We start from the raw sequence: 25,683 nt of genomic DNA on the forward strand, positions 1-25,683 counted from the left end.
AATCAAAGCACTACTACTCAGCAGCCTCCAAATTTCCTGTTGTATCAACAACTGCTAGTCTCAACAGTAGCGCAACAAAGACAAAATGAGTGGTCAACTTGAACGCCAAGGCCTCGTTGATCATGCCATTGAGATCAAGGAAGAGAGCCCAGCTCCTGACGCCGCACCTATAGGCGACATTTTCACGTCCGATATCATGCCTTCCGAGAAGCCCCGCGAGAAGATATTTTTTCTTAAGAGATTTTTCGACGGCCATCCCCGTCTTGACGTCCTTATTGAGATAGGGACAGGCTGCCTTCGTCCGGGCACAAACAAGGCCGAATTCGCGATCTGGGAAACGTGCGAGGACATCTACATCTACCGGAAAGCTAGTCCGGAGATTAAGTTGTTGCAGTCCATCGGGAACGTGGAGTACGTGGACCCTACATCTCCAATGTCTCATGTCAAACGTGCCTTCGCTAAGAAGACGTGCGGGTTTGTTGGTGCACGCGACTCTAATGGTCAGTTGCGGGTGCTCAAGCTTGCTGTCAGTGGCACCTCTTTCAAGCCGCGTCGAGATGAAGACAATAACGACTTCATCTTCCACGCCAAGTGGGCTACGAGAGTTAAACACTTGGCGAAGCGAATGAAGATTAATCTGCGGACGATATACGACGGGCACCACCAGAAAGCGAACCTAGAAAATACCGGAAACTGGCGAGCCGGCCATGTTGAAAAGAAACTAGCTACACATATCGTGTGGACTTTCTTGGCCAAGCATCGACTAGTTGACAAGACGCGCAAGGTCTCCCTGGAAGACCTCCGTCAACTTCGTCAGTGCCTGCAACAGAAGGGCAGCAAGCCCCAATTCGAATTACATCTGAGCCGTGCCCCTTGTGGCACATTTTACAAACCGGGCAGATGTGTGCCTTTCGTTCGAAAACTGGCCCAGCTTACAGGGGTTCACTTCACAATACATTCCTGGGAGGAAAACATGATCCTAGATGGATCAGTCCCATCCAGATGCGCACCCCGAGAAGTGGAGAAGATCGGACCTCAAGACAGAGCAGAAAGTCCTGGCGCCTACGATAGTGAGGATGATGACCTTGAGGCGTTTCTCGATGAGGCTGAAGCCCAGACGAACATCGTCTTTGACGGTTTTGAGGAACCGCCACCCAAAATCTCAGGCAGAGCTGCCCAACAACGCTTTGCTGAGTCCATTCGCAGGTTCGACAACATCAAGAAACCCATGCCACCAACCCCAGTTTTTGAGGATCCATTTTGGCAGGCAGCAACCACATACGGGCGTACGTCAGCGTCTTCTCGAAGTCACTTCTGGGAGGACACAACCCCGCTCAGCTCTCGACGGCGACAGTCTGCGGCTTCTGAGGATAAGCGGGATCGGCGGGCTCGGAAGCTCGAGGTGAGACGGCGTCGTTCGGCGGTCTCAGCCAGCGAGGCTACGCAGCATTCTGCAGGTAAGTCTGGTACTTTGAATTTGTACGCTGGGGTGGCAACTGACGACGTGGTACAAGAAATGTCTGCGCTCGCAGGTCGCTTGGGCGGTCTACTCAACTCTAGCCGGCTACTGAGATAAAGAAGCTCTTTACAACCTCAAGGCGCGGCGAAGTTGTTGCCCAACCTTCAAATCGGATGTGTTGGCTGAGACAAATGATATTGGCTAAGAGAGGGGCATGGTTTGGCCCAGAGTTTTGGTATTGCGAGTTGTTTTACACTCTTCATGTCGAGGAGCCCGGGCTCATGTTACGGTTGCTGTGCGCAGCCTACGCTCAGAAAAGTTGCATGATGAAAGTCTCGAGACGTCAGGACTAGTTAGGTTGGTCGTGTGGTATGGATAATTGCATGTCCCTGGCGTAGCCAGGCTACTTTCTTCGCTACAAATCTTATTACAAAAACAACCAGTGCCGTTGTTGCGCAGCTTCGCAGCACGCTTCCCGATACGTGACTGAAAACATGATCTGGATAGACTGTGTATGCGCTGCAGTCCCTCTAGCGGTCGGTCGGTCGACTATAGTTTTTCAGTGGAAGAATGGTGCTTAAGCACATGCGTCACGCACTGGTTGCGGTGGCCAGAGCTAATGCCAAAGGCTCTTCTTATATTATGCGGGTTAGGGAAACGCGACTCGGTGCCATTGGAGTGTCTAATGCGCCTTGCACTGATGGCGATTTACATGAGCGAAAATTAATACTTGGAATTATATGGTTATATATACGTATATAGAAAAGGCTTTGTGTTGCCAATGGGGGGCACTGATTGTCCGGCAAGTGATGAAGATCCTGCGGTATGATTCTGTGGATTTGTTTTTCCTTTTCCGTTGCGTTACGTCTTACCGTATAAACTGTCTGCAGAGCAAAGTTCTCTTGACCGAAAAAGTGAGTTGGCGAGCTCTTATGCATCATTTGTCAGATTGTCGGACACTGTGTTTAATGTTGGAAATGATTCTCTCATGTTGTTCTCCTCCCGCCGTTTTTCTTTTTCTTTCAATAATTATGTTCCTGTTTGACCTCAAAGAAAACCCGTTTTAGCTGCTTACACATCTCAGCCACAGCGTGATACTACCCAAAATAAGGTATCTGTGTATGTGTGTGGCTTGCTGGCTTGTCAGAAACCCATCCTGCCACTAGAAATTTTCACGCAGCCGTTGGACGCCTATCTGTCCAACCCAATCCTGCCAATTGTCCAGGAGAGTCACGATCCTGCAACAATTCATGCCGTACAAAAACAGGATATCTGCTTTTTTGATACATATAATATGGATGATCCGCCGCTGTTCCTATCTTCCCATCTTCCATACTTCTTTTCTTTTCCACCCACGCCCACGATATATCGCAATTCAGGCGAGATATAGTATTACCTCAAGACTGGAGGAGTGAAGACACTAGTTACACAATTAGCCGCGTTTGGCGCTTTGTAGAGACGTCTGCTAAACCCGAGTTTGCCACATAACCCCTGCCACGATAACTTCCCAGGAAGTTATCGTTTCACAACCAAACGCAGGACGGCAGGGCAGGCTCTCAACCCACCATTCTGCAATTATAGATAGAGGTTGCATTATCCTTGAGTATAGGCACTCGAGAAAGACATTAACGCCGAGCATTGTGAGGCTCTTCTGTCAAAATTACATGACCCCTGGAACAAACCGCATAGTTCGAGTGTGCCACCGAACCCACTCGTCTCCAAATGTCTTCTTCAACATCTCCTCTTCATCCGTGACTCTCACCGAAACTTTCCTCGCCATGACCAGTACCACAACACCGTAGCAAACCAACCCCCATCCATTCAACCGAGCCTCTAACCCTTGAGGAATCCAACATCCGGCAACCCCATCCTATCGGAACAAGTACGCCAGGTTTGCCAACAACACAAGGACTTGTCCTGTGTATCCCGGGTGCTGGATGTATCGGTAAACTCCCGTCGTGGTAAGACCCCTAGGCTTCGCAAGTTGGAACGTGAAATTCCCACCGAGCTGGGCGAAAGCCAAAAGCCGCAATGGGGCACCGATGGCAACGATGAGAAACAAACAGAGCGTCGTGTATTTGTTCCATTCGAAGAGTTTGCGATTGATGTTTTGCGGATGGCCACAGATGAGGTTGGTCTCGGAAGACGAGGACGCTATGATGGCGTGGCATACGCCAATGGCCACCGTGACAAGTCTTCGGACGGATGAGACTTTGGGCGTAGCCCAGAGGCCGAGCCGGTCTTTCCCCCATTTTTGTTTTGCTTCGCGTGGGGCTCTGGAGCATAGGGCCGTGAGGATGCTAGCGACGACGACGGCCGCCGAGAGAGAGAAAGGTTGCCAGGATGACATGGTCGCAGCGATGCGTTTACTGTGTCGATTTTGGGAAATAGTTCCTAGACGTCACTAAGAATCATTGATAATATGAGCGACAAGAAAATAAAACATGAAACGAGTGGGAAATGGAGGCTGAAATATACACTTTTGTCTGAGGCGACTTCACCATGCGAACCTATGCTGAGGCGGCGTGCGGAGAATCGAACGCCGTCTCCGGTCGGCGTTCCGGCGTTCAATGCCGATCTATCCGGTTGTGTCCCACCCTACCGTCGATATCGACTCATAACTTGCACCCATGATCCGTTGCCATCTCCGTCTCCGACTGACATATCCGGAACTTGACTGACTTACGACATATTCCCTGGCATCGGACCTGTAGAAAATCCCCGCACGGTAGCACATGCAATCCCGCAAACGACATGCCCCGTACGGGACAGCTTGTTCGGAATGCTCACGGACCAAATCTCGCTGCATCGCAACTTCTCAGGGATCGCCAGCTTGCAAACACAATCATCTTTGATCTGGGGTTAAACCAGCCGCCGCAGATTATCCCCGAGGCAATGCTGAGGTTGACCATCCATCGGCCGTGGGTATCTGCGACCCGCACGGTCGAGGAGCAGAGGGCCGTAGTCGCATGTTATTATCTCAGCTCCAAGTAAATTCGCATTTTCCCCTGTTGACGAAGGCGAAGGAATTTGCTGATAATATGATAACCAGCGTATCGTCGTACCTGCGTCGAACAGATAGACTGCTGTGGACGCCGTACATGAGCACCTGCCTTGACGACCTTACAATCAGCGGTACACCTGGCGATGCCGCACTCGTATATGTGGTTAAGATACGCAGAATCCTTGACAAGGCATTCTACTCCCCTCCAAACTCGCAGATGACAGCGCCAGAAACCCCAGCAGACGTCGTCGCTGCGGTGTTGCAAACCGAGCTGGACAAACTCGCCACAGCCCCTGATCCCGTGGAAAGTTCCGGTAATGGTTTTCTCAGCCCGTTGAGAAAGTTCGGATCTCAATGGCTCACACACGCGCGCAGTTATCACATGCTATCGCACCTACGCCTCTTTCGCGATCTCAGAATGCGCACTCACTCTCCCCTCTCCAGAACCACAGCATCTCTACACCACATATGAGGCCCTCAAGTACTACTTTAACGCCTTCCTTTCCTTCCAATCAAGCGCGTACTTGGGTCTTACGCTAGTAGAACTGTACCAGGCCATGCATGCAGCCCTCTCGCTGCGGAAACTCTCATCCCAGCTCACGACACAGATGTACGACAAGCAGCGCGTAGAGAAGCTTGCCGACTGGTATCAGCAGGTGATTCGCAGCCTTAGAAATGCGTCGATGTATCCTGGAGCAAAGAGAGATGGGAGGGCAGCAGTATTTGGCAAGTTGGCTAGCATGCTGGAGTCTTTTACTTGGGAAAGGGGTGAAGGGCTTGGACGGCAGGGTGACAGTGAGGTTAACGTGGACGGAATTACAAGTGAGGTGTTTCTTAGTGAGGAGTGGTTCGGCATAGCGAATCAGTTTGATTGGGCGTTTTAAGCAGTTCGTCGGCCTCTGATGTTTTTAGTAAGGGGGCTGTTTATGATTACTATTAAGGTACCTAGGTAGGAAGTCTTAGCTAAAAGTTAACACGACTACAGGTAACATAATTCATTGCTAAGAAAAAGTGGCTTACTGTTACTGGAATCCCAGCGAACATTTAGACTTTACTCCGGTTCGAACTCCTGGTGAGGTGCCACAAGCATTGATGACGGCGGCATCGCTCGCCGCAGCGTTGCACGAATCTTCAAACTCGTTGCCTCCAAGGTAAGGTTTCGCGATGACGGGCCATTCGCGGGTGCCGTAGCACTCTTGTCTCTTGAAGTTCATCTTGGAAATCGCTTTAGCACTCGGGTCGCCATAGTCGTAGTGTACGCCAAAGAACTTGTCTTGCGGATATTTCGCGCAGGCGGCTTGTGTCAGGCAAAGGTCGTGGTCCGCCACTTGGTCGCTCTCACACCAGCAGAAGTGATGTCGATTGGCCACGGCGCCTAGTGCAAATGCGCACAAAACAATAATCAAGTGGCTGAAAAACATGGTAGACTCCTAGAAAGCCGAATGCGATGCTTGTCTGCCTATGGCCATCGTCGAGGCTTTCACCTGTTATTATCAAGTATTTAGGGGCCGTGATCTTACACAATCGAATTACAGACTAGTTTCTGCTGCGAATAAAAAGCATTACCCACAAATATGGCATCAGATCTCGGTATTGCCGAGAGATCCTACGGCAGGTCCGTCCAAGGTTAGGCGAACTTTGGCTGGATTACTAGGATTATGGGCAGTGTGAATATCCCTGATGTAACGCTACAATCGCGTGCTTACGTAGTAAGCTTCGAATCACGTTCGGGCGGGATCCTATTGGCATCCACCCCTTTTAATAGCTTTCCTCTTCATAAAGCACGCAAGGCTTATCATTGATAACCTTGACTAAACAGGCGCCAATGCGACACAGGGCGCATAATAACTCCATTTAACACATGCTTAATATGCGTACAGTGCCGGGCAAAAAGTCTGCGCCCACCCCCCTTATCTTCCTCCAGCCCACAAATCTACCCCATCACTTTTACTACGAATGAAACCGCAAAATTAATAATATATATGGCAAGAGTAGAGTTCATTAAAAGCTAATTATTTGCCTATCGGTATCCGTATCGTGTATACCGTCCCCGGGCCCGCTGTACAGCTCGTAAGCGCCGCGGTATTGACTCTATAAGACGGTTGATAGCGCAATTGCGGGGTGGGCCCAGACTTTCTGCATGTGACTGTATATAATAATTTTAGATGTGACGGCACCAGTCTGGTCGATTGCGCAATCGCCCTTGATTAACTCAACTGCAATTCTACCGGTGGTTGAGATAGATGATCCCTTGGCCTTCGAGCCGGAATGATTAATAAATATATCATTCTTGGGGGAAAATTGGACAATTCTGCCAAATACATGTCCAGATGCAATTGATCCTTTGGCGTTCCGTAATATACCCAGTCCGCATTTTTTTTTTGGTCGCGCTCTTGCCGTTCCTTTTACGCTTTTTCTTTTCTTTTCTTTTCTTTTTTTTTTTTGTGCTGCGCATCCACGATGCGTTACCAGTCTATAGCCACGACGTGTCAGATGTTATTCATGATACACGCCGTTGCCACGCCCCTCTCAATACCCAACAGTGACGACACCACCGCATCAATACCCAACAGTGACGGCATCACCGTCTCAAGACCCAACAGTGACGGCATCACCGCACTTCAACCTACGTCGTTTTCCTGTCCAATCAAGGAGCTTTCCAGCGAAACCTGGATAGAGGAAAACGTTGACGACTTCCTAGCCGTAGCCTCACAAAATTACATTCAGTACCCTAATAACAACATTCAGGCCTTAGCCGCCTACCTTGGTTCCCCCAACTTCTATTGCGGCGTCAACCAATATTGCAATGCCGGACAACCATGTGCGCCTGCTCAGCTTCCTGGCTGGTACATTACACCCTTTGCCCGACCATCTACCGAGCTTCAGCTGACAAGACCCAGGTATGCGCTCATGGCCATCCAGCAGTGGAACGCCTACGTCAATAACCTCCATCTCGCTGTGACATACACAGTAGCCATCTTGAGCATGAAGCTACCCACCCTGGTCAATACACTCTGGCCGAAGCCAAAAGATACCGCCACCAAAGCTAAGATTGCTCTGGCGTGGATAAACGGTATCATCAACGCCTTTCCGGTCACCGCAACGTTCGGAGCCGTCACGGGTAGTATCGGTGCGGCGATACAAGGAAACAACATCATCACCAGCAGCATGCTGCAGCCGCCGGCGCCAGACCAGCAATACCTGAAATGGAGTGCTATAGCTGACCAGCTGAGCACCCAGTTGAACGACTACAAGGGAGCCATCGGCCAGTACGCGAAAACCATCATTGACGCGCCCATCAATGACACGAGGTTTGGTGTCAACTCGGTTCTCCATGGCGGCAAGTACCTTACGCGTGGCAGAAACTTCACGCAGGATGACATCGAGAAGTGGATGTACGGGACTGTCAGTGTCAACGCAATGGGCCTACTACTGCAGGCGCAAAACGTCTACATTATCCGCACCTTCAACCTGTCGAGTTGCAGTCTTGGAAAGTACTACACCAGCGCTTTCTTCTGTCAGCAGCAGCCCAACAACTTGTGGACCAGGTACCGGTTGCAGAAGAGGGGCTCTCTGGATCCTGTACCTGAACACAGAATCGCGAGTACACTTCAGGAAACCTACAATCTTACCAAAGAGGACATTTTCCTCGGGCCCACCAAGTGCTTCGACACGCACAACTACGAGCAGCTATACAACCCCTGGGAGACGCCATTAGCGAGTGGCGTCCTTTTGGACCCATTGGCGCCATGCAATTTCAATGTCAACGTTTGCAACATGGATGCAGCAGACGACGACATGTATGGGCCTACCGATTACACAGAGTACGACAATAAGTCGGATTGGTGGTGTGAATTACAAGGAGTGACTTGGACATAATGATAGACTACTATAATAGGTTGATATAAACATGTGCCGGACAAGCTGGTAATCCTTAGTCAATTGCACAGTTAGCCGCACGTGGCGCTTCGTATGGTTTCACGTCCAAACGCAGGACGGCAGGACAGACTTTCAATTCCCCTACTTGCATACTTGTAAAACCAGCAGGTGGGCTTCCTAGCTCAGCTGTAGGGTCAGAAAGACCCTAGCGCGCAGCTAAAGATGCCTCATGGGGCGAACGACGTGCTATTCTTATATGCCCTGCGGTGTGGTCTAACTCTTGACAAAACAGATATTAATAGATAAGAGTACTGCACTTGTGTTAGTTGTGTTTTCTTTCTTTATTCGGAATGTTCTCTAAAGACTAGAAAATTCTAAGCCTGAAGTCTATATAAACTAGCTGGACTGAATCTTTGCACCACGGGGAACGACATCATGGAAAAAAGCTTAGTTTAGAAGACGTTTCCCATCAAGACATCATATCCCGTCATGGAAGACGCGCGATGGAAACCACTCCCTGCATCCCATCCAGCGGCGCAGTCCCACCCGCCGTCCACATGTTCAGTAAGCCAGTCAGGAGTCTTAACCCTCTCAGCAGCGCCATCCTCGGGAGGAGAGTACATGGTTGCCGGTAGTGCGTTTTTGAGAGACGCGCACAGAGAGGGGGGTGGCGTTGGGAAGCGTAGAAGGGGAAGCGTCTGGCGCGCTTCTTAAACTGTACCGCTGGGCCCCGCAGAAGCTGCATGCTTTCAAAAAGCCCTGCAGTCCGTGTTAGTTTCTCATGGGCAGCCTCTCAATTCTCCTCCTTGCATATTTGTCAAACTCGCAGGTACGTTTCCCAGCTCAGTTGCAGGGTCAGAAAGGCCCTGGCGCGCAGCTGAAGACGTCTCAAACGACGTGCAGCCGGTGAAAGGACTTCGTTTCGGCGCTGCAAGGATCACTAAGCGCAACACAAGCAACAGATCCTGCTAATGTTACAGGTCGAGGAGCTGCCAGCTTGTATCTGCCCATGCTTGGTAGCAGCTTGCTAGCGCCTGCCAAATAATACCTGCCCACTAATGCCAGAGCCCGGCCACCAGCATCAACCCAGCGCCTGCCCGTATCGCCAGCACTCACCATTACTCGACATCACCTCCGTACTATAACTTGCGAGCACTCCAACCAGTATCAAGAAGGGAAATGCAAAAGGGAAATCCAGGAGCAAGTCGGAATCTCCTTCCTCTCCATCTTGCGAACATCCGAAGTAGGGTATCTTAGCCCAGGGCCCAAGCTACTACAATCCTACTTGTTTCAACTCAGTTTGGTCCGCTCGGATTCGCCGCATCATGAAAGTTCGGAGAAGTCCAGAGCCATGCAGGCGTTCTCTTGAACGATCCGCCGGCGACAGTTTTGCTGTGTCTCTGAAGGATGTTAAGTAGCTGAGATGAGTTCCTCACCATCTTCTGCAATTAGCACCCACGACCGAACGAAGAATACCGTATCACGTCTTATGAGCAGGATCTGCTTTCCGTGCCCAACATGCCGTCCACGACCAAACCGCCTGTGGAAATCAAAGTAACGAAAACGGAACGAGTATTTCCCCAAACGCCGCCGCGACATGAACAAGCGATCCCCTTGTCGCTGCTGGATGCCACCCTCACCAACTTTGCTCACACAAACGCTGTATGGCTCTTTGAGCCCCCTGCTGGTAAGGAGGTGCCAGACGTGGACGAGCACCTCCGCCAAGCCCTCGGCACGGTGTTGAGTTCCTACCCTCAATGGGCCGGCCAGTTGAAGTCCATCGCCGTCTTGGACGATGCACTGGTTCAATCTGAAGCCAAGGACTTCCCTGTTCACGCCCGTCGCTTCGGTCGCGTATACGCGCACTTCGGCACTGCCGCGGACGTGGGTGTCGAGTTCATCACGGCAACCAGCTCTACTACCACGAACTCGCTCTACCGAACCGAGCGCCCTGAGGCGCAACCGCTGTGGGACCGCAAAGACGACAGTTTCGACGTATTTGTGCCTCCTTCCGACATAGCGCATGCTCTCTTCCCCAACGAGCCCGATACAGAGACCGGATTACGAAAGCCCGTCATGGCTATCCAATGCACCACCTTGTCAGATGGTGGCTTGGTCCTGGCTGTCAAAACGGCACATCCACTAGCAGACATCACAAGCCTTGTCCGCTTCGTCAAGGACTGGGCGAGTGTGAGCCGCGCCGTAGTCGAGGGCTCGACATCTCTGGTCCTAAACCCCGTCTTTGAGCCAGCGCGGTTGGACAATCTTGCCGCGGGAGACATCAACGCCAAGGAGCCGGACTCGGCTACCATCAGGCGTGCCCACAGTCTGCCGTTTCACCGGTATGATTGGTGGGCTGCACCTGGGAAGACTCCCACAGTATTCCTCGACACGGCCAAGCCAGTGCCTCTGGCAGGCAAGCCTATACCCTGGGATGAGTGGGATCTCAACGCGCCTATCTCTAATTACACTGTTCATCTCAGCAAAGACCAAGTTGATTTCCTCTGGAAGCAGGCCGCGAATGGTGCCGAGGCCCATAGCCCGAGAATCAGCAAGCATGATGCCGTCTTAGCTCATATTTGGTCCTGCATCATGCGTGCACGCCAACTCGGGACGGGAAAAGATGATGGCCCGGTCCATTGCGACCTTGCGCTCGGCGTCCGATCCGCTTTCAAGCTGGGGGAGGACTTTATGGGTTCCCCAATCGTCATGATGAATGTGGAGCTGCCCTACTCCGAGGTTAGCTGTGTAGAATCAGGCAACGCCACGGGATCCATGGCTCACATCGCTCGGAAGATTCGTGGCACAATATCCAGGCTAAACAATCCTTCTAATCTCGCGGATCATCTTCATAGCGTTGCGTACGAGAAGTCACCTCAACGGATATGGCAAGGATTTCTAGGACGGCGTCATATCGTGGTAACGACCTGGGCGCGCGCTGGCATGTACGATGTCGATTTTGGGCTTGGCTCACGTATACGCTTTGCCGACAGCGTTGTGCCGAATCTGGACAGTAGCATTGTCATCAAAGAAGCGCCCCCATCTCCTGGAGAATTCTTGTCGGGAACTCAGCCGTCTTGGACTGATAGCGGCGTCGATATTTCGGTTCACATTGACACTGACGCTATGGCACGGTTTTTAAACGATCCTTTGTTACTGCCGCGCCTTAGTTAAGTATGTCTGAATATCTTTAGGGCGATATTCCTAGCGTGTAACTTTGAGAAACTGAATTTATATATTTTGTTACTCTGTTTACTGATAAAAATACTAAAGATAATACATCGAAAAGCCCTTAGTACCTATCCTTACATGGGCAAAGAAGATGCGTAGCAATTTCCCGCCATGAACGGCCGATAAAACCACAAATTATAGCTCAGATAGACACTTGAGACTGTAAGTAATCACTTTCTCTCTACCACAAGAGGGAACAATAATAAAAACAATACACTTATTGACGGATGCCATATGACGACATATTTAATGAGATATTGAACAGCGAATGAGTCGCAGAGCCACCTATGGGTGGGATGGGGGAAACAGCTTGAACATCCACCAGTAAGATGGCCTGGACCAATGCGCACAAATGCGGACCCCGCGAAGTGGGGCCGGTCCGGAGGGCCGGAATAGCTATTGTTCAGGCCGGGTGGGGATCTCACGGGGCGGCGCGATAGTCATGAGGGTATCGCGACGTAAGGGATGTGTCTGACGAGCAATTTGAATATGAGACGCCAGGTCGAATAGTGTCAATCAATCCATAGAACTGTGATTGGCAGCTGCTTGGTGGTGCGTGGATTCAGGGTGTTCGAGCCCTCAGTGCGTTCAATCCTGCCAAAGTATCACTCAGCCACTCCCGCAGACGTTCAAGTTCGATTATCTCCCGCTACAGAACACAGTTTCAATGTAGGAGCGTTGACAGCGTCGACCACAAAGGCTGAGATCTGCCTTTTGCCGGACAGCTGGAACGGAGCCTGACTACAGAGGGAAAGGCGACAGAGAATACGACACGTGCTTCCTCGGGGACGGTCGGCGGCTTCTGGCGGGGCCAACCGCGGCGTAGGCGGCTAAGCATGTAAAAGCGAAGGCCGAAGGGGGGGTTTACGAGGGGTCTCCTACGTCCGTTATGTCCTCTTGCGGGTCCTTCCTTGACAGGTAGCACCGCAATTATGGCAATTGCCGGGCGAGATGTAGGGTTGGTAGTCTTTTGAATGGAAGCTTGCCGATCGGCGGTGAAGGCGGGCGCAGGCTGTGGGGGGGCGCGAAGAAAGAGATAAGCGGCCGGATATGCGCCGGCAGGAGGACGTAGACGCCAGAACGTCTACATCATGCAGCTTCGGCGACAGGCCCTCCCGTTATCGTGAGTGTTTGCACCATGTCCGACGCTGCTGGACGGCGCGAAGGGGCTGGAGCCCCTCTGGACAATTGACACCGTCCACCAGTCACTTGCGCCTCTCTTCTGTAGACCTTCCTCACTATGGTTCTCTAGCGAGGGCTCTGCTAGATTGAATGTGTTGTCGGAATAGCGGAACTCCGATGGGGGTTCTTCCACTCGAGCATCCAAACCCGAACCGTACCGAAGCATAGGAGGCATCCTGCCGTTGACCTGCCGTTGACCTTGTATTTGCACCTGGTCTGGAGGTCTGGGACGGCGGCAGCAGCATCATAGCCGCCCAGAGTTTCTTCGGAGGGATTCCACTTCTTGGAAGGAAGGCGCGCAGCTTCGATGAGCTCGCCCGGAACCGTGAAACGCATGTCCGTCTCTGTCCCGTTGCCTTTAGCAACGACCTCGTCGCCTTGGCTCTTGTGAATGGGAGCGTGCCATTACCGCGATAATCTAGAGGTGGGCGCGGCCTCCGAACCATAGATTATCTTTGCTTGGTTCAGGACAGATACCACCTGGCGCCTACGACCTGGTGTATGCAAGCTGGCGCCGAGCTGCTAAACTACATTCAGGTATGTGAAATCAAGCCCAAGATTGGGGCAGGTGTGGAGAAAGGAGAATCTATCGCCTAAACTTTAAGATAAAGGATTCGGCGAGTCCGCGCAATATACATGCAAACGCCTTGCAGATTACTATAAGATAGAAAGCAATGCAAGTCTTGCCTCAAGCCTCTCACTCAATTCGCTCTTGGATTCCCATACTGCACACGAGCTCTTTCAACATGAAGACCTATATCATTCAATTTCTTACTATCTCTACCTTCGCTGCCGTAACTATGGCGTGCGACCGCTACAACTACTGCCGTTGCACCATGGCCGATGGATCACTCAACAGCACTGTTACAGACGACGCGTGCAAGTACTTGTATACGTATTCTGCAAAAAAACATTTCGACCTATCTCTTTATGTAACTCAAAACAAAGACGACGCAACATGGTGTTATCAATTAGTAAATGATAACCCAATATACCTTGGTGTCGACAACTGCGATATGCGTGTAGCCTGCACCGAAGTGGGTGCTACCGGAAGCGATTCTTGGTGTATGGATAAGTTACACTAGTGTGAAGCTGAGATAGCTTTGTGTGGCTAGTACAGGGTGGCAGGGGTAACTTAATTACCCCTATGATGTTACCTGCCATAGCTGACATCAGATTAAAGGGGGAATATTCACCAAAAGCGAAGTCCCGTAGTAGGGGGGTCAGCATTAGTTACCTAACAGGGGTAATCATCTTCGGCCTGGTACCATCGTACTACTTGCATGTACTATAAATATACAGTATATGCGGATTAATATAAAAAACTAACCAATCAAAAACATACAACACCAGATATTCGCTGGTCGTCACCGACCCAGCTACTAATCCGACCCTCATGAAGTCTTAGTTATGGGAACCTCATTTGGAAGCATGACACTTCTACTATCGGAAGGCCAAGCTCCTATTTCAGCCCCATATTACGGCAGACGTGCTGTACTCCTACTGGCTCGAATTATGCTAGATGTACAGTGCATAAGAACCTCAAAGTACAGGGTAGCAGGGCTAAGTTAATCACCCCTATGATATTACCCCCCACAGCTGATATCATAATAAAGGGGGAATATTTATCAAAAGTGAGGTTCTGTAGTAGGGGGGTGAACGTTAGTTACCTGGCAGGGGTGATTAACTTCGGCCTGGTACCATAGTACTATCTATCCCATTACGTAGTAAGTGCGACATGACCCCATTCCTGCCAAGACCGGGGTATAGCCAATGCATTCGTCGCATTAAGTCCGAATATCCAATGGCTTTACAGTACTTCTAGTTATATGGCATCTTGCCTATGCCAAAGGTACTATCAATCTCCGTCTTTACACAGAGGTACCTCGCAGTCTGAGCAGCCCTGCTGGGCCAGGCACTTCGAATGGGATGAAGTAAGTAGCCTGGAGGGCCCGGGTCCTCCTGAGGCTCGTCAGGCCGGACTGTTGCGTGATATATCACACTGCTCCGGGTTACAGTTATCCGGGCAGGCAACGGCAGGGTCCTCTGGCAAGACCTCTACATGGATAGTGGTATGAGTACTCCGTAGAGGTATCTGAGTTGGACATCGTGGTAAAAGTGAGTGGGGGATCCACACCAGAGGATATGGGGTCAAGTTGCACGTAATGAGATAACAAAGAAAGTAAAAGAAGCACGGCCATATTCACCTAGTAGGGGTTAATAGCTTTAGTCTATTAGCTATAGTGTAATATGCATTAACGCAATCAAATAATATTCTGACTTGTTGATATGAACTCAAACAGTATAAAGTTCAAACATGAAAAGTCTAACTAAGTGTTCCAGATAGACTGGGTATATGAAGTATGAGCAATAAGCTCTAACATCCTTGTTAATTACTTGTTATATATAGGTGTAAATTGCATAAGACAGATCTGACTTACTGTCTTTCTCTTCTTTCTACTACGCATCACCTCATAAACGTCCAGATTACCAACCTCGCTGGAGTCAGCATCCATTACTTTTCACACCCGTAACAATGTATTTCTTCAAGGCGCTTGTAGCTGTTGTCCTCACTGCTGGACTGGCTGCCTCTTCGCCAACGGCTCCGAACAATCTTGTCAAAAAGCAAGCGGAGTGCTCTGGACAGGGTGACCTCTGTACAACTTCCGCAGGCACCCTTGGCAGCTGCCAATGTAGTCACACAGGAGAAACTTGTAACTGCACTTAGGTAAGCTTTAATCATGTATAGAGAATAACAAGTATTAACAAACTTCTAGGACTAGTGAGACCTATTCCTTTTGCCTATGTACTGGTTACGACCCAACAAGTTACAGGCGATGCCAAGCCCCACCAAGCTGATCGCGCGGGCGGCAAGACTTTGTACAACAGGACGACCAGGGTCGTGACACAGATGACTCCTCGGAAGGAAGAACTATGGTACAGGTTACGTGATGATAAGAAGGACTAACGAACAATGAACGCTCCAGGTGAAGGTCCAACTGGTTAACAACGTTCCGCAGTGGAGGACTGACCGACAGCCGTCGCTCCATAACACACCAACAGAATCATAGACCTGTATATAGGATCGACTTGGACGCACTCAAGGACAGACTTCCGTAGCTCTTCAGCAATTAACTTTATACTACATTCTCCAAATACCTTTCAGTATCTAGCCTTAGAGATCCATTAACAACAAGCTATAACTATTAACTACCTAACTAATTACTAAGTAATTAACTAGCTAGTAAACCTATATTACTGTTACTGAGTTTTAACCTTAGCTATACTATTAGTAGAAACTGTACTGTAGGATTACTGACTGTAACAGTGCTCTTCCCTCTGTATGCTCTGAAATATCAACACTACTACAGTTTATTCGCTTCTACTTAGATATCACAAGCCTAAGTTATTAGCACAGGGGTAGAAGAGTAGGGACTATATCTATAGTCAGCCTTTATAAGGACTTACCCTTAAGGAGGTCAACCTTAAAATACACATCTATCTAGCGCCCCCTTCGACCAACGTTCGAAGATGTTTTCGACGAAGAGAGCTTGGACAACTACATTAGTGACATGGCCAATAGGCTGAACGATGAGTCGGAATTATATAACACCGAAGCGGCCTTTCAGTTAACGGGCATCAACACCGCGCCACTCGCGCAGATGCTCCCGGACAAGACAACTTTCGCACCCCCCTCGCTCGTATCCCCTACCGAGGGGGACGCCCCCTTCTCACGTCCATCGCCCGCTCTTGCACTTCTCTCCACCCCGAGTGATGGACAGGGAAAAGGTGACGCGGCCAAGGAAGAAACGCACGCAAGCATGGGCCCGCCCGCCAAGAAGCCGCGGGTCGAGTTTGTGTACCGCGTAATCACCCGGCAGCCGGCGTATCGGGGCGACCCCTGGGTGCCGACAGGGAACTTCCGTGACAAGACCATGTCAGCTTATTTGTCTGGTAGTGCTTAATCTGTGCGAACATATGAGCCTGTGATTCATGATGATGAAGAGCGACTTCCGTTGATAGTCAGACGTGAATCTGTACTGCACTCGGTGGCCGAGGTTGTGGTAAGTCAGATGCCCGGGGAGCATGGCGCCGGCGCGGCGAATGGCAGCAGAATAGTCATGAGGGCTGAAAACCTCCCCCATTTGTGAGTGAGTGAGCTGGCGCTGCAACTGCAAATCCACCGCTCCAAAAGCGATGTTTGAAATGTGGAATAGATAAGGAAGCCACCGGGAGGTTTGCTCGATCAGGAGAGATGTCGGATATTTTTTATCACTTTTTTCGCAGGCGAAGGATCCATGATGGTTGAGACTAGAAGCTGTGATGGTAGCGCAAAAACAATTGTGGTGCAGCAATTGTATCTTATAGGCACCACCGTATAAGGTTTATTATTAGGTCCATGATTGACTTCTTAACAATCTTATCTGAATTTTCGACTTCGGAAACTGATCTGGGCCGTGTTCCCACTACGCCCGTTAGCGTTGAATACAGCGGGTGCGATATCTGTATTCTGCAGCATGATCCGATGGTCTTGAGCTGGGCTGGGTTGTGTGCGAGGCGGCTCGAAGCTCTGCCCATGGGTAGTAATATGATTGATAAAAAAGCATTGCACTTTTGTGTGTGGGAAGCCAGCATTGTTGGGGGAAACTCTTATGACGGAACAACATTCCAACATCCTATGCGTCACCCCCAACCCAAGACAACTTGGATTGCGCATTCTCAGCTAGTGGAAGACTAACGACGCAACCGGATTACTTGAACATCTCCCGTCAACTCAGCCCCAAGTGTCAGCCCCCTGCCATGACTTTGCCACGCTTGAGGCGCTGGCCAACGATGCGAATCCGCCTAGGTAACCGCCGCAAATCAGCCTACAGTTCCTCGGCGCAAAGCCCAGCTGATCCACTGGAGTGGGACAGGAAAATAGATAGTGTCCGCCCCCGCAACGGCCAAGGTAAATTGATCTGCTGTTGCCTGACGGCAACCATTGCGGGACTCTCTCCCTCTGGCCAGCCCCTTTCACGGTCCCCAAGGAACCAAACTCCTCCTGCGAGATAAGCAACTATACCGTTGACAGAGTCATTTCGGTACTTCAGTCATCGCATTCGCAAGAGAGGACGCGAGCAGGATAGAAGAGAAGGGCAAGGCAAACAGGCGGAGTCTACATGACAGGTCGGCGACAAGATCGGGATGGATGCCAAGTCCCTGTACTTGCCGAGAAGCGCCAATGCTGCCTAGCTTTGTAGCTTTCCTGCGGGCCGGATCAGCCCAGGGAATTTCATTATGCCTGTCGGTACCATAGAAGGACGAGCCGCTAACCAAATCGTGTCACGGATTGTCTTTTGTCACTAGGCGCGTCGTAAACATAAAGGCGGCTGGCCCATTCAGTCGCAACAGGCCGCCGGGAGACCGCTCAACTTTTTTTTTACCGTCTTTTTTTGGAACCATTCCAAACCTCGCGTTGTGCTTCGCCTCAATGGGCAGCCCCTTTGCCTCAGCAGTCGCGCGGGCTCTAGCTCTCGCCGCGATTGCCGTCGCCGCCCCGGCCGGCTCCACCCCGCTCCGGAGGCAAACCTCCGGCGACGCGGCGTGCGCGGAGATCGGCCGAGCGTACGACAAGGCTGCATTGACAGATTCAACAGGTAAGCCATGTTTTTGTTTCCCCGAAATCCGAAGAATCTGCGCCAAGGACCGGGATCGCGCGAGATATTTGCTGACAGCGTACGCAGATAACGTGGTGGTGAAGCCCTCGGTGGCATACCGGTGTCTGAAATCGATCCCGGTAGACGTTGAGAGGGACGTTGCGCTTGTCAGATACCTCCGGCCGTGGCTCGAGTTCCAAAGCACGATCGGGATTCTGCCCAACCCGCCGGAAGGGTACATGTACCCGGGAGTCGACATCTTTGGCGGGTTTGACAACATCACCAATTCTCTTGAGAATGATGGGTACGAATCGCAGCTGGACTTCGCGGTGGACCTATACAGACTGATCAACGTCAAGCCTCGCGATGGGCACCTGTCTTGGTTATCCGCCCTGAATGTCTTGATCAACTTCTCAACCCCGGCCCTGTTTGTGTCGATTTCAGAAGACGGCGTCGAGACACCCAAGGTCTACGTCTACTGTGAGATTGGCCGAAACTCTGCAACGTGATGCACGCATGCTGACGCGAGTCCAGCCGACTACGAGCGAAGCTTGCGGCAAGGCTACAGTGCGTCGGACGTCAAGTCCTTTGACAACTCGCCCGTCGTCGACTACCTGCAGCAGCGATCGGCCGACAACTCGCGGGACCAGGACCCCGATGCGGCGTACAACGAGCAGCTCTACAGCGCGGCCATGGCCAACGTCCTCGAGACCGCCGGCGCCAGGAGGTATTTCCACACGACCCTCGACGACGAGAGCGTCATCGAGTTCACCAACGGCACCAAAGTGACCGTCGCCAACACCGCACGTATAGTTGAGGATTTCTCTGGCATCGGCTCCGGCAGCGACGTGCACGACCGGTTCGAGGTCCCCGGGGACGACGGCAGGGCGGAAGTGAGACTGAACACGTCTTCGCGGGACTTTTCCCCCGCGTTAGAGGGTTACCCGACGCCCTTTGTGCTGCACGAGGACCGGTACATCAGCGGCTACCTCTTCGACGGGTCCCCGCTGGAGGACACGGCCGTCCTCGCCGTCAATACGTTTGTCACACGGAACATCAGCAGAGCTGAATCTAGCACGGCCTTGGATGACCCGCTCGACTTCATCAGGGTCGCCAGCGACTTTGTCGAAACCAGCAGGAGGCAGCGGAAGTCTAAGCTTATCATCGATCTGCAGAGCAACGGCGGGGGCCTGGTGGCCAGCGCTGTCGCGCTCTACGCCATCTTGTTCCCCGAGGCTGGTAGGGAAGCGCACATGAACATGCGTGTCCGCGCGCACGCCGCCCTCAACTGGGCCGGGACGACGGCGGAGGAACTGGGCATAGATCTGCAGGAGCTGCCCTACCCGGTCGGCTTCGCCGGCTTCGTCGACGGGAAATACCGCAACTTCACCGACTGGAGGGACTTTTACGGCCCGGACAAGCTCGGCGACGACGAGTTCTCCAACATCGTGCAGCCGGAGTCGGTGGAGCTGGGCCGCACCGGTATCCCCGGCATCTTGGAGATCCCGGAGCCGTGGTTCAAGCCTGAGGACACGGTCATCGTCACCGACGGCCACTGCGCCTCGGCCTGCTCCTACGTCGTGGGCATGATGATGCGTGAGCTCGGCGTCCAGGTCCTCGCCGTGGGCGGGCGCCCCCTCGACGCGCCCATGCAGGGCATAGGCGGCACCAAGGGCGGTCCCGTCATCGCACTGCAGCCGTACCAGAGGCTGTACTCGACGCTCGAGGCCTTTGTCGAGCCGCCCTCCGACGTCGACCTGACGCCCTTTGCCCAGCCGTACCCGCCGCTGGCCGGCACGTCCACGAACGCGTGGACCGTCAACTCGGCCAACATCTACCTGGACGACGACCTCGACGGCACGCCCGTGCAGTTCCGGTACGAGGCGGCGAACTGCAAGCTGTACTACACCTGGGACACCCTGACCAACATGACCAGCCTGTGGTCCGCGGTGGCGGACGTCAAGTGGAACGGGGGCAAGTGCGTGCCGGGCTCTACCACGAACAAGGACGGCACCATGGGCACGTCTAGGCCTGGGTACTCGGACAAAGTCGTGTCAAACTTCAAGTGGCCTGCCGGCCCCGGTGACGTGGTCGAGGCAGGCAGGTCGAATAACGGCGGCGGCAGCGAAGGTAATGGTAGCGGGGGCGGCAGCGGGGGCGGCGGCGGCGGTGGAGACGAGAACGTTGCCGGCTCGCTCCGCGCTGGTGGGAGCCTATTATCCTTCCTGATGTTCGCGATGGCGTTGGCGTTTGTCATGTAATAATACACAAGAGACGTGAGGGAAGAAATAAAATAAAAAAAACTCGATAGTTGAGTCCAATAATCCAAGGTCTGTGCGAATCGCTTCATTAGAGATAGAAAAGACATTAGCAAGGGTGCTGCCAAAGTACGTTATCATCAACAGCTCTCTATCTGTGTTACTGTCATTGTGTATTTGTGCGACCTTGAGAGATATTCGCCTTGCAGGTGCATCTAAGTTGTCATCGACAGCAGAAGGGAAAAAATTAGATAATTGATGTGCGGGGTGATCCACGCGGAGGAATCGAGTTGTATTCCATGAATTATCCCACAAGAAAAAGATAGAATAAACAGGGAGAGAAGAAAAACATCTCGCCTGAACAAGCACGGCACCCTGGGCAGGGACTGCATCTTCCCGGACACAGCCAAGGTCACCGTTAGAAAACATTACGTCTCTCTTCTTGTGTGGTTTTGAGTCTGGATCCAGAGGCCTGCCAACAGGGGCTGTTGAGAACTAACAACCGGAGCAGCAGCTATTTGTCATTTCTTGTCACCATCCAACTCTCATGATGGACCAAATGACGATACAGACGTGCCCCCGCCCATAATAAGTGGCGTGTTGTGCAGCAGCGCCGCGTCTTCCGGTGGCTCTCTGGTTATCCGAAAGTTGCTCCGTAGGATTCATTGGCCAGCGGCATGCGCCCGTGTCCTTCCGGTTCCCGTGCTAATAGGTACAGCACGTCGCTCACACAATTGTATTCTTCTTATATTTCGTTTCTCTTATTCCTTTCTTTGGAAGAAGAAGGTGGGGTTTGCTGTCCTGGTGTCCATCTTGGCCCTGACACGGTCGGCGGCAGCAGAACCACCAAAGTCCATCAGGGGACGACACGACGCCGCATACCAGAAAAGCCCTCGCGACCCCTGTACTACAGTCTGTTGCGTTGGCAGCGTCCAAAACCCATTTTTTAGTCTGTGCGCTTGCGCTACACAAATGCAACACCTATGCGAATTTAGGTTTTTTAGGCAGCAAAATGCAAAATCTATATTTTAGTAATATTTAATAGTTATAATTTAAAGACGTGTAATAACAACAATAATAAGGGCATTTAGACCTATATAAAGGCTACTTGTTAGTAATAACTTCTTCTTTATATATAACGGCTAGCTTACTAGGTAACTAAGTTACTAAAGCTATAGGAGTAGTCTTAGATACTAATTATATGTTTATTTAAAGGAGTAAAGTCTATAAAGTCTATAAAGTCTATAATAACCTCCCCTCTACTGTCTTTTACTATTACTATTAAATAAATATACCTTTAAATAAATAAAATAGTGCTAAGGTTAAATAAGGATAAGTAGAGGAAGATAGTGTAAATACTAAAGTCCTTTAAGAAAACTAATAAAGAAATTACTATATAGATAGGTTATAGTACTTATATAGTCTAGTAATAGTGTTATTATTATAAAATAACTAGCTATATAGTAGTTTATTCTCCTAGTTAGTAAAGCTATATAAAGTTAAAAGTATAGTAACTATATAAGTTATTAAAGCTCTTTGCTTACTATAATAACCTTACCTTTAAAGAAATATAGGATTTCCTTTATAAGTAATTTAATATAGAGGTATATAAGTTAAGGATTAGTTAGTAACTTTATAAGGCTAGTTAGACTTTAAAGTCTATTTATATTATTACTACCTAGAGGGATAAAGTATTATAGTGTAGCTAAATATATACTATTTATAGGTACTACCTAGAGTAATTAGTATTTATTAATAAGTTAGGTGTTAATAAACGTATAGGCGTATAGAGGATAGGCTAAGCGCTAAAAGGTCTAGTACTTTATTAAAAGGATAAGCTTAAATATAGGCAGTAATACTAAATACTTTTTACTTTTACTATAGATAGTATATTTAATATATTAATATACCTAGGCTTAATAAATAGTAATAGGTTTATAGTATAAATAAAAGAGAGGGTTTTACCTAAGTGTAGTGCCTTTTCTATAGTAAAGTTAGTTATTATTATAGATAATACTAGCTTCTATTACTAATAAGATATTTAAGAGGTATATAATTTAGCTAGTATATAACTATTATATCTACTACTATACTTACCTAACTTTAACCTTATTAAGGAGGTATTTAGTAACCTTAAAAAGCTTTTTTATAAGTAGTACCTAGTATAGAACAGAGATAAGGGGGATTTATAAAAATTTAAAGAGCTACTTTATAACTATATAGTAGAGGTTAGTTAGAGAATAAAGTAGATAAAAAGGTATTTTTATTACTTATTTATTAACTTTAATAGTATACAAGGGTTATTTAATAATATATTAATTAATAAAGAAGAATTTAATAATAGTAGTAAGGTTAAAGTTACTACTATAACTAGTAGAGAAAGTACTATTATTAAAGTAGTAATAAAAGAAAAAAATAACTATTAATAGATAGTAAAGAAATCTAACTATAGTAATTACTTATTTACTTTTACTACTAGCCTTATTATATTACCTTTTACTACTTTTATATAAATCTATTAATAACCTATTATTAACTACTTGTATTAGGTTACTAGCTCTATTACTATATAACTTATTAAGACTAAAGTTATTATTATTAAGCTTATTATATATTATAAAGTTAAAAAGGCGTTAACTTATATAGATAATAAGCAATAATAAATAGTCTAATTATAGAGGTAAAGATATAAAGAGAGTATTTACTATATAGAGGTTAGTATAGTTATAATTACTAGATTTAATTTAACTAACTAAATCTTCTTTTCTTAAGGTTACCTATTACCTTATTAGTTATAGTATTTATAAAAAGAAGCTTATTAATATTATTAACTTTATTAACTTTATTAGTAATATATAGTAATTTATGCCTTTAGTTAAAGCTAGTAAAGTTATATTTACTACACTTATAATACTATTAGGTAAATAAAAAAGTCTTAATTAACCTCTGTATAGTGTTAATAAAAGATATAGGTATACCTTTCTCTTTATACTACTTTTTTAGTATACGCTAAATAACTACTAGACTTAATAACAAGCTTTATAATTACTAAAGGGCTACATTAGTATTACCTTTATAGCCCTATTGTTGCCCTTTAACTTTAAGAAACTAGCTAGTAAAATCTCTTAACTCTAGTAACTATACTATAGGTAACTACTCTCTAGGTTATAAGGGTAATAATAATAGCACTTTAACCTCTCTTGCTATATAAGGAGTTTATAGTACTAGTAATAAAGTAATTAATAAAGTAATAGGTAAATAATAATAAGGTTAAATTAAAGATAGCTACTAGTAAAAAGGTAGTTAATACTACTACTAGGTATATAAGTTAACTTTTTTATTACTAAAGGATAAATTAACTACTATATTACTAGTAAAGTTATTTATAGTAGGTAGCATAGGTCTACTAGTAGGATTTTTACTTCTTTTAACTACTACTATAGAGGGTAAATTACCTATAATTTTACTTTATATAGGCATCTTGTTTTTTAATTACTACTAAGTAACTATAACTACTAGGCCTAGTAGTAGGCTTTTTAAAGTTACCTTATAGTAAAGTATTATATTTTATTAACCTTTAAAGTTACTAGTAAGTAACTTATAGTAGACTTTATTAATAACTAAACACTAGTTAGTATTATTATTTACCTTATTACTATTATAGTAACTTACTTAATCTATATACTAATAATACTTTATTAAGTCCTACTATAGGTCTTTCTTTATATCTTTTTCTTAGTTAATTTTATCTTTTATTAAACTTATTACTGTTTTTCTTAATAATTTTATATATAATAGCTAGCTACTATAGTTAGGTTACTTACTATAGTTAGGTTACTTACTATAGTTAGGTTACTTACTATAGTTAGAATACTTACTATAGTTAAAGTACTTACTATAGTTAAAGTGCTTACTATAGTTAAGTTATCTACTTATTAACTTTATAACTAATTATAGTATACTAAATACTAATATAGATAAACTAGTAAAGTATATAAGCTTTATACTAAAGAAGATATCTTAAGTCTAGTAGCCTAGGTTGCTTAGTTAAAAGCTAAGTTTAGCCTATAGTAGGGCTAGCTACTTACTACCTACTTTACTAAAGTTATTACTATAGTAGGTGTTATTCTTTACCTTTATAGTTTTCCTCTTCTTACTAAACTTAATAGTTATCTATAACTTTAATAGTAAGTATTACTTACTAAGTTACTTTTAAAGGCACTCTTTTATCTCCTTTAAGATCTACTTCTCTTACTTTAACCTAATTATTATACCTACTAATACTTAACTTATTAACTACTATACTGTTTAAAAGGGCTAGACTTATAGTATAGTAACACTATTAAACTAGAGGTTAAGGGTAAAATAGATTATTACCTTAGTTAGTAGTAGTAGTAGTAGAAGGGTAGCTACTACTATAGTTACTTTTTATTACTACTATAATAGTAATAAAGTTTATAATAGTGTTTTAAAGGGGTTAAAAGTAAAAAGTACTTATTATATAAGCTCTTTATTATTATTAGTAAGCTTACTACTATTACTATTATTATTATTATTATTATTATTATTACTAACCTTTTCTTTATTAATAGTTACTTTTACTAACTTCTTTAGTGTCTTAAAGGTTATTATTAATTTCTTTACTACTACTATAGTAACTACTAGCTTTTATAGTATCTTAATAACTATTATTAACCTTATTACTACTACTATAAGGCACTTAATAACTATATATAATAATAATCCTTTATAGGTAGCCTTATAGGCTTAAGTGCTATTAGCTAGTAGCACTAGTAATACCTCTGTGCTACTAGGGGTAGTATCTCCCTTCTTCTTTAGTACTATTATTAAACAGTAATAGTAATAAGCTTATTAATTAAAGCTATTTATACTATAGTATCTACGTAACGTAAAATAATTCAAAGGTATATAGCCACTTGGCAGGGTAACCCCCCTGCGTGACCCTAACTAGGGTGGTTATTGTAATAGTGTTGCTAACGCATAGACTAAAAAGTAGGTTTTGGACGCTGC

The 25,683-nt window shown here is 47.4% G+C and overlaps 9 protein-coding genes across 9 annotated transcripts; 7 read left to right on the forward strand and 2 right to left on the reverse strand.

Moving 5' to 3' along the window:
- Window positions 1–85: 85 nt before the first annotated feature.
- On the forward strand, window positions 86–1,576 carry LY79DRAFT_670692 (uncharacterized protein; the record flags this gene model as incomplete). Its single annotated transcript, XM_060563814.1, has 2 exons — window positions 86–1,457; window positions 1,515–1,576. The coding sequence occupies 2 exons, from the start codon at window positions 86–88 to the stop codon at window positions 1,574–1,576; spliced, it is 1,434 nt and encodes a 477-aa protein (XP_060412837.1).
- Window positions 1,577–2,673: 1,097 nt separating this feature from the next.
- On the reverse strand, window positions 2,674–3,809 carry LY79DRAFT_650591 (isoprenylcysteine carboxyl methyltransferase; the record flags this gene model as incomplete). Its single annotated transcript, XM_060562541.1, has 2 exons — window positions 2,674–3,329; window positions 3,366–3,809. The coding sequence occupies 2 exons, from the start codon at window positions 3,807–3,809 to the stop codon at window positions 3,120–3,122; spliced, it is 654 nt and encodes a 217-aa protein (XP_060412838.1). The 3' UTR covers window positions 2,674–3,119.
- A 202-nt stretch (window positions 3,810–4,011) lies between these two features.
- LY79DRAFT_257856 (uncharacterized protein) lies at window positions 4,012–5,416 on the forward strand. Its single transcript, XM_060551905.1, has 3 exons — window positions 4,012–4,449; window positions 4,512–4,777; window positions 4,839–5,416. The coding sequence occupies exons 1-3, from the start codon at window positions 4,214–4,216 to the stop codon at window positions 5,345–5,347; spliced, it is 1,011 nt and encodes a 336-aa protein (XP_060412839.1). The 5' UTR covers window positions 4,012–4,213; the 3' UTR covers window positions 5,348–5,416.
- Window positions 5,417–5,974, reverse strand: LY79DRAFT_257857 (uncharacterized protein). The gene has a single exon (XM_060551906.1). It carries the CDS (start codon window positions 5,882–5,884, stop codon window positions 5,486–5,488), a length of 399 nt encoding a protein of 132 aa, XP_060412840.1. The 5' UTR covers window positions 5,885–5,974; the 3' UTR covers window positions 5,417–5,485.
- A 991-nt stretch (window positions 5,975–6,965) lies between these two features.
- On the forward strand, window positions 6,966–8,342 carry LY79DRAFT_518018 (uncharacterized protein; the record flags this gene model as incomplete). The annotated part of the gene is made up of 2 exons (XM_060554991.1): window positions 6,966–7,309; window positions 7,364–8,342. The coding sequence occupies 2 exons, from the start codon at window positions 6,966–6,968 to the stop codon at window positions 8,340–8,342; spliced, it is 1,323 nt and encodes a 440-aa protein (XP_060412841.1).
- A 1,518-nt stretch (window positions 8,343–9,860) lies between these two features.
- LY79DRAFT_517881 (transferase) lies at window positions 9,861–11,516 on the forward strand (the record flags this gene model as incomplete). Its single annotated transcript, XM_060554978.1, has 1 exon — window positions 9,861–11,516. One exon carries the CDS (start codon window positions 9,861–9,863, stop codon window positions 11,514–11,516), a length of 1,656 nt encoding a protein of 551 aa, XP_060412842.1.
- A 1,950-nt stretch (window positions 11,517–13,466) lies between these two features.
- On the forward strand, window positions 13,467–14,103 carry LY79DRAFT_557444 (uncharacterized protein). Its single transcript, XM_060558094.1, has 2 exons — window positions 13,467–13,885; window positions 13,939–14,103. The coding sequence occupies exon 1, from the start codon at window positions 13,502–13,504 to the stop codon at window positions 13,838–13,840; it is 339 nt and encodes a 112-aa protein (XP_060412843.1). The 5' UTR covers window positions 13,467–13,501; the 3' UTR covers window positions 13,841–13,885; window positions 13,939–14,103.
- Window positions 14,104–16,173: 2,070 nt separating this feature from the next.
- On the forward strand, window positions 16,174–16,937 carry LY79DRAFT_257902 (uncharacterized protein). The gene has a single exon (XM_060551908.1). It carries the CDS (start codon window positions 16,328–16,330, stop codon window positions 16,718–16,720), a length of 393 nt encoding a protein of 130 aa, XP_060412844.1. The 5' UTR covers window positions 16,174–16,327; the 3' UTR covers window positions 16,721–16,937.
- Window positions 16,938–18,228: 1,291 nt separating this feature from the next.
- Window positions 18,229–20,655, forward strand: LY79DRAFT_580712 (peptidase S41 family protein; the record flags this gene model as incomplete). Its single annotated transcript, XM_060560135.1, has 3 exons — window positions 18,229–18,394; window positions 18,482–18,874; window positions 18,929–20,655. 3 exons carry the CDS (start codon window positions 18,229–18,231, stop codon window positions 20,653–20,655), a joined length of 2,286 nt encoding a protein of 761 aa, XP_060412845.1.
- Window positions 20,656–25,683: the final 5,028 nt, after the last annotated feature.

This window comes from Colletotrichum navitas, assembly GCF_030913465.1.
Source record: "Colletotrichum navitas strain CBS 125086 chromosome Unknown LY79scaffold_40, whole genome shotgun sequence".
Taxonomy (NCBI): Eukaryota; Fungi; Ascomycota; class Sordariomycetes; order Glomerellales; family Glomerellaceae; genus Colletotrichum; species Colletotrichum navitas.